Source organism: Rhinoraja longicauda, chromosome 26 (genome assembly GCF_053455715.1).
Source record: "Rhinoraja longicauda isolate Sanriku21f chromosome 26, sRhiLon1.1, whole genome shotgun sequence".
Lineage (NCBI taxonomy): Eukaryota > Metazoa > Chordata > Chondrichthyes > Rajiformes > Arhynchobatidae > Rhinoraja > Rhinoraja longicauda.
The window spans coordinates 1,526,329-1,539,330 of NC_135978.1; the positions used below are offsets into that span (position 1 = coordinate 1,526,329).

Below are 13,002 nucleotides of genomic sequence, written 5' to 3' on the forward strand. Positions count from 1 at the left end.
GTGTGTGGGTGTGTGTGGTGTGTTTGTGGGTGTGTGTGTGTGGGTGTGTGTGTGTGTGTGTGGGTGTGTGTGTGTGTGTGTGTGTGTGTGTGTGGGTGTGTATGTGTGTGTGTGTGTGTGTGTGTGTGTGTGTGGGTGTGTGTGTGTGTGTGGGTGTGTGTGTGTGTGTGTGGGTGTGTGTGTGTGTGTGTGTGTGGGTGTGTGTGTGTGTGTGTGTGTGTGTGTGTGTGTGTGTGTGTGTGTGTGTGGGTGTGTGTGTGTGTGTGTGTGTGGGTGTGTGTGTGGGGTGTGGGTGTGTGTGTGTGTGTGTGTGGGTGTGTGTGTGGGTGTGTGTGGGTGTGTGTCGGTGTGTGTGAGGGTGTGTGCTCACCTTCCTGGGCACAGTCATCGTGATGGGTTCACATTTCCGTTCGTGTAATTTGAAAAACCTGCAATAATATAACATGATGAATGAGTTGCTGCCCATTGGCCTCGTACTAAACGTTGTTCCCTTATCCTGTATCTATCATGATTGAGGTGTAGCACACAACACAAGCTGTCCACTGTACCTCGGTACACGTGACAATAAACTAGACTGAACTCAAACATGTGGATTGAGAAACGGAAGAGATTAAACTGGGGTTTCGTTTCCATAAGTATCTCTGCATCACCCTGCGTGTCCCATGTATAAAGTCACAGAGCTGTACGCATGAGAACAGGCCCTTCGGCCCGTCTTGTCCATGCCGACCACGTTAGCATACTGGGCTAGTCCCACCTGCCTGCATTTGGCCCATATCCCTCTAAACACTTCCTATCTGTATATCTGTCCAAATGTCTTTTTAAAGTAGTCATTATATCTGCTTCTAGAGCTTCCTCTGGCATCTCGTTCCAGATACGGACTACCCTCTGAATGAAAAGGTTGTCATTGAAGTCCATCCTAGATCCCTCCCCTCACCTTAACCCAGTACCCTGTAGTTTTAGAATCCTCCACTCTGGGATAAAGACTGTTGGTCTTCACTTTATCTGTGCCCCTCATGATCTGGTACAATAAGGTCACCCCTCAGCCCCCTATACTACAAAGATAACAGTCCCAGCCTGTCCAACCTCCCCCTGTAGCTCCAACCCACAGTCCCAGCCTGTCCAACCTCCCCCTGTAGCTCCAACCCCCTACACCCCAGCCTGTCCAACCCCTCCCTGTAGCTCCAACCCCCTACACCCCAGCCTGTCCAACCTCCCCCTGTAGCTCCAGCCCACAGTCCCAGCCTGTCCAACCTCCCCCTGTAGCTCCAGCCCACAGTCCCAGCCTGTCCAACCCCTCCCTGTAGCTCCAGCCCACAGTCCCAGCCTGTCCAACCCCCCCTTGTAGCTCCAGCCCACAGTCCCAGCCTGTCCAACCTCCCCCTGTAGCTCCAACCACCTACACCCCAGCCTGTCCAACCTCCCCCTGTAGCTCCAACCCACAGTCCCAGCCTGTCCAACCTCCCCTGTAGCTCCAGCCCACAGTCCCAGCCTGTCCAACCTCCCCCTGTAGCTCCAACCACCTACACCCCAGCCTGTCCAACCCCCCCCTGTAGCTCCAACCACCTACACCCCAGCCTGTCCAACCTCCCCCTGTAGCTCCAACCACCTACACCCCAGCCTGTCCAACCTCCCCCTGTAGCTCCAACCACCTACACCCCAGCCTGTCCAACCTCCCCCTGTAGCTCCAACCCACAGTCCCAGCCTGTCCAACCTCCCCCTGTAGCTCCAACCCACAGTCCCAGCCTGTCCAACCTCCCCCTGTACCTCCAGCCCACAGTCCCAGCCTGTCCAACCTCCCCTGTAGCTCCAACCCACAGTCCCAGCCTGTCCCAACCTCCCCTGTACCTCCAGCCCACAGTCCCAGCCTGTCCAACCTCCCCCTGTAGCTCCAACCCACAGTCCCAGCCTGTCCAACCTCCCCCTGTACCTCCAGCCCACAGTCCCAGCCTGTCCAACCTCCCCCTGTAGCTCCAACCCCCTACACCCCAGCCTGTCCAACCTCCCCCTGTACCTCCAGCCCACAGTCCCAGCCTGTCCAACCTCCCCCTGTAGCTCCAGCCCACAGTCCCAGGTAACATCTGGAGAACCTCCTGTGGCGAATCTTTCACAGTCGATGTCTACAAACCTCTACTTGGATCAAATGACTTACTCCTGCTCCGTATTCTTAGGCCCTTTAGTTGTAATGATTGAGATGACATAAACACCGGTATTTTCAACAATGCTAGACATTCTAAACTGGTTAATCCGGCACGGTGGTGCAGCGGGTAGAGCTGCTGCCTCACGGCGCCAGAGACCCGGGTTCCATCCTGACCACGGGTGCTGTCTGTACGGAGTTTGTACGTTCTCCCCGTGACCGCGTGGGTTTTCTCCGGGTGGTCCAGGTGCTCCCACACTCCAACGACGTGCAGGTTTGTAGGTTAATTGGCTTCGGTAAAAATGATCAATTGTCCCTAGTGTGTGTAGGATAGTGTTAGTGTGCGGGGATCGCTGGGCGGCATGGACTCGGTGGGCCGAAGGGCCTGTTTCCGCGCTGTGTTTCTGACTGACTGGACTAAAGCAAACAGAAGCGTGTGGAATGGAGGCGTGATGGGAGGGGGTGTGATGGGAGGGGGTGTGATGGGAGGGGGTGTGATGGGGGGGGGCGTGATGGGAGGGGTGTGGGGGGGGCGTGGGGGGAGGGGGTGTGGGGGGGGCCTGATGGGAGGGGGTGTGGGGGGGGGCGTGGGGGGAGGGGGTGTGGGGGGGGCGTGGGGGGCGTGATGGGGGGGCGTGATGGGAGGGGGTGTGGGGGGGGCGTGATGGGAGGGGTGTGGGGGGGGTGGGGGGAGGGGGTGTGGGGGGCGTGATGGGAGGGGGTGTGATGGGAGGGGGTGTGGGGGGGGACGTGATGGGAGGGGTGTGGGGGGGGGCGTGGGGGGAGGGGGCGTGGGGGGAGGGGGCGTGGGGGGGAGGGGGTGTGGGGGGGGGACGTGATGGGAGGGGTGTGGGGGGGGCGTGGGGGGAGGGGTGTGGGGCGTGGGGGGAGGGGGTGTGATGGGAGGGGGCGTGGGTGGGGGGGGGGCGTAGGGGGAGGGGGTGTGATGGGGGGGCGTGATGGGAGGGGGCGTGGGTGGGGGAGTGTGGGGGGGGGCGTGGGGGGAGGGGTGTGGGGGGAGGGGGCGTGGGGGGAGGGGGCGTGGGGGGAGGGGGGTGTGATGGGAGGGGGCAATGGGTGGGGGGGGCGTAGGGGGAGGGGGTGTGATGGGGGGGCGTGATGGGAGGGGCGTGGGTGGGGGGGGTGTGGGGGGGGGCGTGGGGGGAGGGGGTGTGGGGGGAGGGGGGGGGGGGTGTGGGGGGGGGGCGTGATGATGGGGCGAGGCGACTGACCTTGCGATCTCACATCTGCTGACGTCCAGGCCTCTCTTCATCATGAAGCCCATTCCTCGCTGCGGTTCACGGCTGCTGAAGGTGCTGATGTAATGGACGTACGGAGACTCTGGTGTGATCTCAAAGTACCGGATGCTGCTGTCACCCTGATCCCACAGATAGATCAGCTCCAGAGAGCAAAGCACAAGCCCACAGCACAAGCCCACAGCCCACGGCCCACGGCCCATGGCCCACAGCCCACAGCCCACACCCCACAGCCCGCGGCAACTCAACCACAGCATCCTGGGCAACCCACACCCAGCGGCAGGAACACAGAAACACAGGAGACAGGTGCTGGAGTGACCTTGCAACTGTGTGCGTGTGGGTGTGTGTGTGTGTGTGCGAGTGTGTGTGTGTGTGTGTGTGTGTGTGTGTGTGTGTGTGTGTGTGTGTGTGTGTGTGTGTGTGTGTGTGTGTGTGTGTGTGTGTGTGTGTGTGTGTGCGCATGTGTGTGTATGTGTGTGTGTGTGTGTGTGTGTGTGTGTGTGTGTGTGTGCGCGTGTGTGGATGTGTGTGTGTGTGTGTGTGTGTGTGTGTGTGTGTGTGTGCGCGAGTTTGTGTGTGTGTGTGTGTGTGTGTGTGTGTGTGTGTGTGTGTGTGTGTGTGTGTGTGTGTGTGTGTGTGTGTGTGTTTGTGTGTGTGTGTGTGTGTGTGTGTGTGCGCGTGTGTGGATGTGTGAGAAACATAGAAACTTCGAGCCAGCACCGCCATTCAATGTGATCATGGCTGATCATCCAGAATCAGTTCCCCATTCCTGCTTTCTCCCCATATCCCTTGATTCCATTAGCCCCAAAAGCTAAATCTAACTCTCTCTTGAAAACATCCAGTGAATCTGCCTCCACTGCCTTCTGCGGCAGAGGATTCCACTGATTCACAACTCTCTGGGTGAAAAAGGTTTTTCCTCACCTCAGTCCTAAATAGCCGACCCCTTATTCTTAAACTGTTCTGGTCTCGCCCAACATCGGGAACATTTTTCTAGCATCTAGCCTGTCCAATCCCTTAAGAAATCTACAAGATCCCCTCTCATCCTTCTAAATTCCAGTGAATACAAACCCAGTCGACCCAATCTTTCCTCATATGTCAGTCTCGCCATCCCAGGAATGAACCTGGTGAACCTACGCTGCACTCCCTCAATAGCAAGAATGTCCTTCCTCAAATTAGGAGACCAAAGTTGCACACAGTACTCCAGGTGCGGTCTCACCAGGGCCCTGTACAACTGCAGTAAGACCTCCTAAACTCAAATCCTCTCGCTATGAAGGCCGACATGCCATTTAATTCCCCCTCTTTCTATCCCTGCCCCACCCTAGTTTTCTGACAGCTCTCCTGGTTAATTGTTATCTTTGTTTGCCTCACTGTCACCTTCCCCTTGTTAACGATGATCTATTCTACGTTTTCTTTATCAACGTATCAACTGTTCGCCCTGAGGACGTTACTCACCTTTCCACACAGGTAGACGATACTGGAGTCAGGGTCGTAGAAGGGAAGTAAGACGCCATTGCTAGTGTCCATCTCCTGAAGAGCTATCGGCTCATCAAAGTTTTTCTGTGCAGGGAATAATATAAATGGGTCAAAGTTAACGCCCAATGTGAATGGTCGCGTTCAGGAGACATTAACACCCCGTCTAAACCTGCCTGATCTCCCCTTCGCCCAACACTCCCACCCTCCCCCCCCCATTCCCACACCGCCCTTCCTGTCCTGGGCCTCCTCCATTGCCAGTGATGGAGATACAGCACCTGATATTTGGCTTGGGCAGCTTACAGCCCAGCGGAGGGAGACACAGAGCCTACGGTCATCCCAGAGGCTGAGCGTTGTTTGTGGCCCTGGGGCTCCTCCTGCTGGTGGTGTGAGGAACGCCCTCACACATTCACACGGCTGGCCACTGTACGGGTCAATGAGACGGTCACACCGCACAGAAACAGGCCCTGCGGCCCAACCCACCCACACTGACCCTAGACACTGCCTCAGCAAGGTCAGCCACATCATCACCGACCAGTCTCACCCCCGGCCGGTCACTCCCTCTTCTCCCCTCTCCCATCGGGCAAGACGTACAGAAGTGTGAAAACGCACACCTCCAGATTCAATATAAGAAAATAACTGCAGATGCCGGTACAAACCGAAGGTATCTATTCACAAAATGCTGGAGTAACTCAGCAGGTCAGACAGCATCTCAGGAGAGAAGGAATGGGTGACGTTTCGGGTCGAGACCCTTCTTCCAGATTCACGGACAGTTTCTTCCCGGCTGTTATCAGGCAACTGAACCATCCTCCCACCAACTAGAGAGCAGTCCTGAACTACTGTCTACCTCATTGGTTACCCTCGGACTATCCTTGATCGGACTCTGCTGGCTTTACCTTGCACTGAACGTCATTCCCTTATTGTGTATCTGTACACTGTGAACGGCTCGATTGTAATCATGGATTGTCTTTCTGCTGACTGGATCGCACGCAACAACAAAAGCTTCTCACTGTACCTCGCTCGGTACACGTGACAATAAACTGAACTGAAACTGCTGCCTCGTGTACACGAGTCCCACCTGCCCATGTTTGGTCCATATCCCTCTCAGCCTTCCCTGTCCATATACCTGCCCCAATGTCTTTCAAATGTTGTTATAGTACCTGCCTCAACTACCTCCTCCAGCAGCCTGTGTGTAAAAGGTTCCTTTTAAATCTTCTCCTCTCTCCTTAAACCTGTGTCCTCTAGAGCACACCTGGAAGGGGGGGGAGGGTGGGGGGTGGGGGGGGGGGGGGTAGGGGAGAGAGATGGGTTAGGGGGGTATTAGTGGAAAGTAGACAATTCAATGTTCACACCGTTGGGGTCTAAGCTGCCCAAGGTGCTGTTCCTATGTTTAAACGTTGGGATAGTCCCTGCCTCAACTACCTCCTCTGGCAGCTTGTTCCATACACCCACCACCCTCTGTGTGAAAAAGTTACCCCTCAGATTCCTATTAAATCTTTCCCCTTTCACCTTGAACCTATGTCCTCTGGTCCTCGATTCCCCTACTCTGGGCAAGAGACACTGTGCATCTACCCAATCTATTCCTCTCTTGATTTTGTACACCTCTATAAGGTCACCCCTCATCCTCCGGCTCTCCATGGAATAGAGACCCAGCCTACTCAACCTCTCCCTATAGCTCACACCCTCTAGTCCTGGCAACATCCTCGTAAATCTTCTCTGAACCCTTTCAAGCTTGACAATATCTTTCCTATAACATGGTGCCCAGAACTGAACACAATGTTCTAAATGCCGTCTCACAAACATCTTATACAACTGCAACGTGACCTCCCAACTTCTATACTCAATACTCTGACTGATGAAGGCCAAAGTGCCAAAAGCCTTTTTGACTACCTTATCTACCTGCAACTCGACCTTCAAAGAACCATGCACCTGTACTCCTAGATCCCTCTGCTCTACAACACTACCCAGAGGCCTGCCGTTTACTGTGTAGGTCCGGCCCTTGTTCGATGTCCCAAAATACAACACCTCACACTTCTCTGTATTAAGTTCCATCAACCATTCCTCCACCCAACTGGCCACAAAATGCCTCAAGACATGCCTCAAAAGGCCACGGGATAGACACAAGATGCTAGAGTAACTCAGCGGGTCAGGCAGCATCTCTGGAGAGAAGGAAAAATTGATGATTTGGGTCGGAACCCTTCTTCAGACTTCAGTCTACACACCTGTACATCTTTGGAGTGTGGGAGGAAACCGGAGCACCCGGAGAAAACACATGCAGGTCATGGGGAGAACGTACAAACTCCGTACAGACAGCACCCGTGGTCAGGGTGGAACCCGGGTCTCTGGCGCTGTGAGGCAGCAGCTCTACCCGCTGCACCACCGTGCCGGGTCACGGACTGAGGGCGGCGTGAACGTACCGGGTCCCAGAGTGCCAGCTGTCGTTCGCTCATCTTGCTGAAGCCAGTGGTGAAGATCTTGCCATCGGTCAGGAAGATGGCCCTCATCGGCCGAGCTCCCTCGTGCGCCTTCTCCTTCTCCTGGTCGGGCGGGCGGGCGGGCGGGCGGGCGGGGAGACAGGAACACAAGAGCGACACGTCAGAGAGCAGTCACACCGAGGGAGACCACGCCACACACATGTAAGGGTTGCCAACTTTCCCACTCCCAAATACGGGACAAGGTGACGTCACCGCCCCGCACCCCACGTGACCTCACCCAGCCAGCGCCCCACGTGCTCCCGGCCCGGGCGGCCGCCATTGGTGGAGCGGGAGCACGTGGCCGCTGGCTGGGCGCAGTCACGTGGGGCGCGGGGCGGTGACGTCACCTTGTCCCGTATTTGGGAGTGAGGAAGTTGGCAACCCTACTAATATGGGACAAGGGCGGTCCCGTACGGGACAGACTAATGTAGCCCAAACTACGGGATGTCCCGGCTAATACGGGACAGTTGGCAACCGGAGATACATCACAGCACCCTAGGGTGTCCGGGCACCCTGTACTGCATGTAGTCATAGAGTGATACAGTGTGGAAACAGGCCCTTCAGCCCAACCTGCCCATACTGACCAACATGTCCCAGCTACACTAGTCCCACCTGCCTGCGTTTGGCCCATATCTCTCTAAACCTGTCCATCCTAAAGGAACGTCCTTTAATTCTGAGGCTGTGCCCTCTGGTTCTAGACTCTCCCACTAGTGGAAACATCCTCCCCACATCCACTCTATCCAGGCCTTTCATTATTCTGTACGTTTCAATGAGGTCCCCTCTCATCCTTCTAAACTCCAGCGAGTACAGGCCCAGTGCTTGTCAGAGGCAGAGGCAGATAGGCTGGTGGTGTGAAGGGGTTTATGAAAGGCCTGGATAGAGTGGGTGTGGAGAGGATGTGTCCACTAGTGGGAGAGTCTAGGACCAGAAGGCACAGCCTCAGAATTAAAGGACGTTCTTTTGGAAGGAGATGAGGAGGATTAGTGCGGGTGTCAGGGGTTACGGGGAGAAGGCAGGAGAATGGGGTTAGGAGGGAGAGATAGATCAGCCATGACTGAATGGCGTAGACTTGTTGGGCCGAATGGCCTCATTCCGCCCCTATCACTTATGGCTACGAAGGGAATGGAGGGCTGTGGATCACATGCAGGGATGAGAGTTGGTCTTGGCATCATGTTTGGCACAGAAAATAAATTCCTTCTCGTCTCCCGGGCAAGGTGCTATGATGGAGGGGAGGTTGAGAGGCCAGGTGTTGGGCAGGTGTTGGCCAGGTGTTGGGCAGGTATTGGGCAGGTGTTGGGCAGGTGTTGGGCAGGTGTCGGGCAGGTGGTTGAGAGGCCAGATGTTGGGCAGGTGTTGGGCAGGTGGTTGAGGCCAGGTATCGGGGAGGTGTTGGGCAGGTGTTGGGCAGGTGGTTGAGAGACCAGGTGTTGGGCAGGTGTTGAGCAGGTGTTGAGGCTAGGTATCGGGGAGGTGTTGGGCAGTTGTTGGGCAGGTGGATGAGGCCAGGAATCAGGGAGCAGTGTGTGCGGGGGACTTACAATGACTGTGCGCTGTTCTCTGGGGTTGATGATGCGTACACTCTTGTCCTTGCTGGTGGTACAGATGAGGCTGCCATTGTAATTCCAGCACACACTGTAGATCAGGTCGGTGTGCAGCTCGTCCAGAGTAATCAGTGGTTCTCCCGTCCCCACGTTCCAGATGATGATCATGTTATCACTGCCTGAAACACATGCGGTACAGAGTGAGGCCACACACGGTACAGAGTGAGGCCACACGCGGTACAGAGTGAGGCCACACGCGGTACAGAGTGAGGCCACACGCGGTACAGAGTGAGGCCACACGCGGTACAGAGTGAGGCCACACGCGGTACAGAGTGAGGCCACACGCGGTACAGAGTGAGGCCACACGCGGTACAGAGTGAGGCCACACGCGGTACAGAGTGAGGCCACACGCAAACTGGAGGAACAGCACCTCACGCTTCACTTGATAGACACAGAGCGCTGGAGTAACTCAGCGGGTCAGGCAGCATCTGTGGAGAACATGGATAGGTGGCGTTTCGTGATGGGACCCTTCTTCAGACTTAGTTCCGTTTTGAGTTACGGTGTGAAAACAGGTGAAACCAGCGGTCCCCACACACTAACACTATCCTACACACACTAGGGACAATTTACATTCATACGAAGCCAATCAACCTACAAACCTGCACGTCTTTGGAGTGTGGGAGGAAACCGGAGCACCCAGAGAAAACCCACGCGGTCAGGGGGAGAACGTACAAACTCCGTACAGACAGCACCCGTGGTCAGGATGGAACCCGGGTCTCCGGCGCTGTGAGGCAGCAGCTCTACCCGCTGTGCCACCGTGCCGCCCAAGGTCAGGACTCAAGAGACAAGAGCGTTTAATTGTCATATCAACAAAAACGAACAACTAAATTGTTACTCCCAGAAGCACAAGTTTGTAAACACAGTGCCCAATAGCCACCAAAATCCTCAACCTCACACACACAGCTCTGCAGAGGCTACAACGCTGAGCACTGCACAACAGGACATTGACTTCTTGCTTTACCGCACGACCTTTTTGTATCATAGAACATGGGACAGCACAGGAACAGGCCCTTCGGCCCTCAATGTCCATGCTGAACATGGCGCCGTTAAACTGATCTCCTCTGCCTGTACATGACCCTCCGTTCCCTGCATATCCGTGTATCAATCTAAAAGCCTCTTAAACACCTCCATCATCTCTGCCTCCACCGCCACCCCCTGGCAGTGTGTTCCAGCCCTCCACCACCCACTGCCCCACTGCCCCACTGACCCACTGCCCCACTGCCCCACTGACCCACCACCCTCTGCCCCACTGCCCCCCCACTGCCCCCCCACCCACTGCCCCACTGCCCCACTGCCCCACTGCCCCACTGACCCACTGCCCCACTGCCCCACTGCCCCACTGACCCACTGCCCCACTGCCCCACTGACCCACCACCCTCTGCCCCACTGCCCCACCACCCACTGCCCCCCCACCCACTGCCCCACTGCCCCCCCACCCACTGCCCCACTGCCCCACTGCCCCACTGCCCCACTGCCCCACTGCCCCACCCCCACTGCCCCACCACCCACTGCCCCACTGCCCCACCCCCACTGCCCCACCCCCACTGCCCCACCCCCACTGCCCCACCCCCACTGCCCCACCACCCACTGCCCCCCCACCCACTGCCCCACCACCCACTGCCCCCCCACCCACTGCCCCACTGCCCCACTGCCCTCCACCCACTGCCCCACTGCCCCTCTGCCCCCCCACCCACTGCCCCACTGCCCCACTGCCCCACTGCCCCACTGCCCCACCACCCTCTGCCCCTCTGCCCCACCACCCTCTGCCCCACTGCCCCACTGCCCCTCTGCCCCTCTGCCCCACCACCCTCTGCCCCACTGCCCCACTGCCCCACTGCCCATCTGCCCCCCCACCCACTGCCCCACCACCCACTGCCCCCCCACCCACTGCCCCACCACCCTCAGCCCCTCTGCCCCACCACCCTCTGCCCCACCACCCTCTGCCCCACCCATCTCCTCTAAACTTGGCCCTTTTCACCTCCAGCCTATGTCACTCACTCCACCCACCTGCCCATCACCCCCCTCACCTGCATCCACCTATCACTTGCCAGGCTTTGTCCCCCCCCCCCCGTTGACTCCATCAGTCTGAGGAAGGGTCCCGTCCATTCCCTCCACAGATGCTGCCCGACCCGCTCAGTTCCTCCAGCACTTTGTGTTGTAACTACCGTTTTCATTGTCTAATAGACAATAGACAATAGGTGCAGGAGGAGGCCATTCGGCCCTTCGAGCTAGCACCGCCATTCAATGTGATCATGGCTGATCATTCTCAATCAGTACCCCGTTCCTGCCTTCTCCCCATACCCCCTGACTCCGCTATCATTAAGAGCTCTATCTAGCTCTCTCTTGAATGCATTCAGAGAATTGGCCTCCACTGCCTTCTGAGGCAGAGAATTCCACAGATTTACAACTCTCTGACTGAAAAAGTTTTCCCTCATCTCTGTTCTAAATGGCCGACCCCTTATTCTTAAACTGTGGCCCCTGGTTCTGGACTCCCCCAACATTGGGAACATGTTTCCTGCCTCTAACGTGTCCAACCCCTTAATAATCTTATACGTTTCGATAAGATCCCCTCTCATCCTTCTAAATTCCAGTGTATACAAGCCTAGTCGCTCCAGTCTTTCAACATATGACAGTCCCGCCATTCCGGGAATTAACCTAGTAAACCTACGCTGCACGCCCTCAATAGCAAGAATATCCTTCCTCAAATTTGGAGACCAAAACTGCACACAGTATTGCCAATGATAGATGCATTGAGGAGGAAGTTGGTAATATTTTCAGAACAAAAGACAAAGGCTGACGGTTAAAACACACGATACTTAAAGAAGATTTGAGGCCAGCAAGGTGGCGCAGCGGTAGAGTTGCTGCCTCACAGCGCCGGAGACCCGGGTTCCATCCTGACTACGGGTGCTGTCTGTCTGTACGGGGTTTGTACGTTCTCCCCGTGACCCGCGTGGGTTTTCTCCGGGTGCTCCGGTTTCCTCCCACACTCCAAACATGTGCAGGTTTGTAGGTTAATTGGCTTCGGTAAAAATGTAAATTGTCCCTAGTGTGAGTAGGATAGTGTTAGTGTGTGGGGATCGCTGGTCGGCACGGACTCGGTGGGTAGGATAGTGTTAGTGTGTGGGGATCGCTGGTCGGCACGGACTCGGTGGGTAGGATAGTGTTAGTGTGTGGGGATCGCTGGTCGGCACGGACTCGGTGGGTAGGATAGTGTTAGTGTGTGGGGATCGCTGGTCAGCACGGACTCGGTGGGTAGGACAGTGTTAGTGTGTGGGGATCGCTGGTCAGCACGGACTCGGTGGGTAGGATAGTGTTAGTGTGTGGGGATCGCTGGTCAGCACGGACTCGGTGGGTAGGACAGTGTTAGTGTGTGGGGATCGCTGGTCGGCACGGACGGACTCGGTGGGTAGGATAGTGTTAGTGTGTGGGGATCGCTGGTCGGCACGGACTCGGTGGGTAGGATAGTGTTAGTGTGTGGGGATCGCTGGTCGGCACGGACTGGGTGGGTAGGATAGTGTTAGTGTGCGGGGATCGCTGGTTGGCACGGACTGGGTGGGTAGGATAGTGTTAGTGTGTGGGGATCGCTGGTCGGCACGGACTCGGTGGGTAGGATAGTGTTAGTGTGTGGGGATCGCTGGTCAGCACGGACTCGGTGGGTAGGATAGTGTTAGTGTGTGGGGATCGCTGGTCAGCACGGACTCGGTGGGTAGGATAGTGTTAGTGTGTGGGGATCGCTGGTCGGCACGGACTGGGTGGGTAGGATAGTGTTAGTGTGTGGGGATCGCTGGTCGGCACGGACCCGGTGGGTAGGATAGTGTTAGTGTGTGGGGATCGCTGGTCAGCACGGACTCGGTGGGTAGGATAGTGTTAGTGTGTGGGGATCGCTGGTCAGCACGGACTGGGTGGGTAGGATAGTGTTAGTGTGTGGGGATCGCTGGTCAGCACGGACTCGGTGGGTAGGATAGTGTTAGTGTGTGGGGATCGCTGGTCGGCACGGACTGGGTGGGTAGGATAGTGTTAGTGTGTGGGGATCGCTGGTCGGCACGGACTCGGTGGGTAGGATAGTG

At 56.8% G+C, this 13,002-nt stretch overlaps 1 protein-coding gene across 1 annotated transcript in view; it reads right to left on the reverse strand.

Annotated features, from left to right (window-relative positions):
• Positions 1-13,002, reverse strand: part of LOC144606549 (coronin-1C-like) — an 80,808-nt gene that overhangs the window by 5,707 nt on the left and 62,099 nt on the right. The window contains exons 5-9 of the mRNA XM_078422804.1: positions 8,873-9,054; positions 7,278-7,397; positions 4,843-4,947; positions 3,367-3,512; positions 371-428 (exon numbers count right to left, since the gene is read on the reverse strand). Of these exons, the coding sequence (XP_078278930.1) occupies positions 371-428; positions 3,367-3,512; positions 4,843-4,947; positions 7,278-7,397; positions 8,873-9,054 (611 nt within the window). The remainder of the gene's footprint in view (positions 1-370; positions 429-3,366; positions 3,513-4,842; positions 4,948-7,277; positions 7,398-8,872; positions 9,055-13,002) is intronic.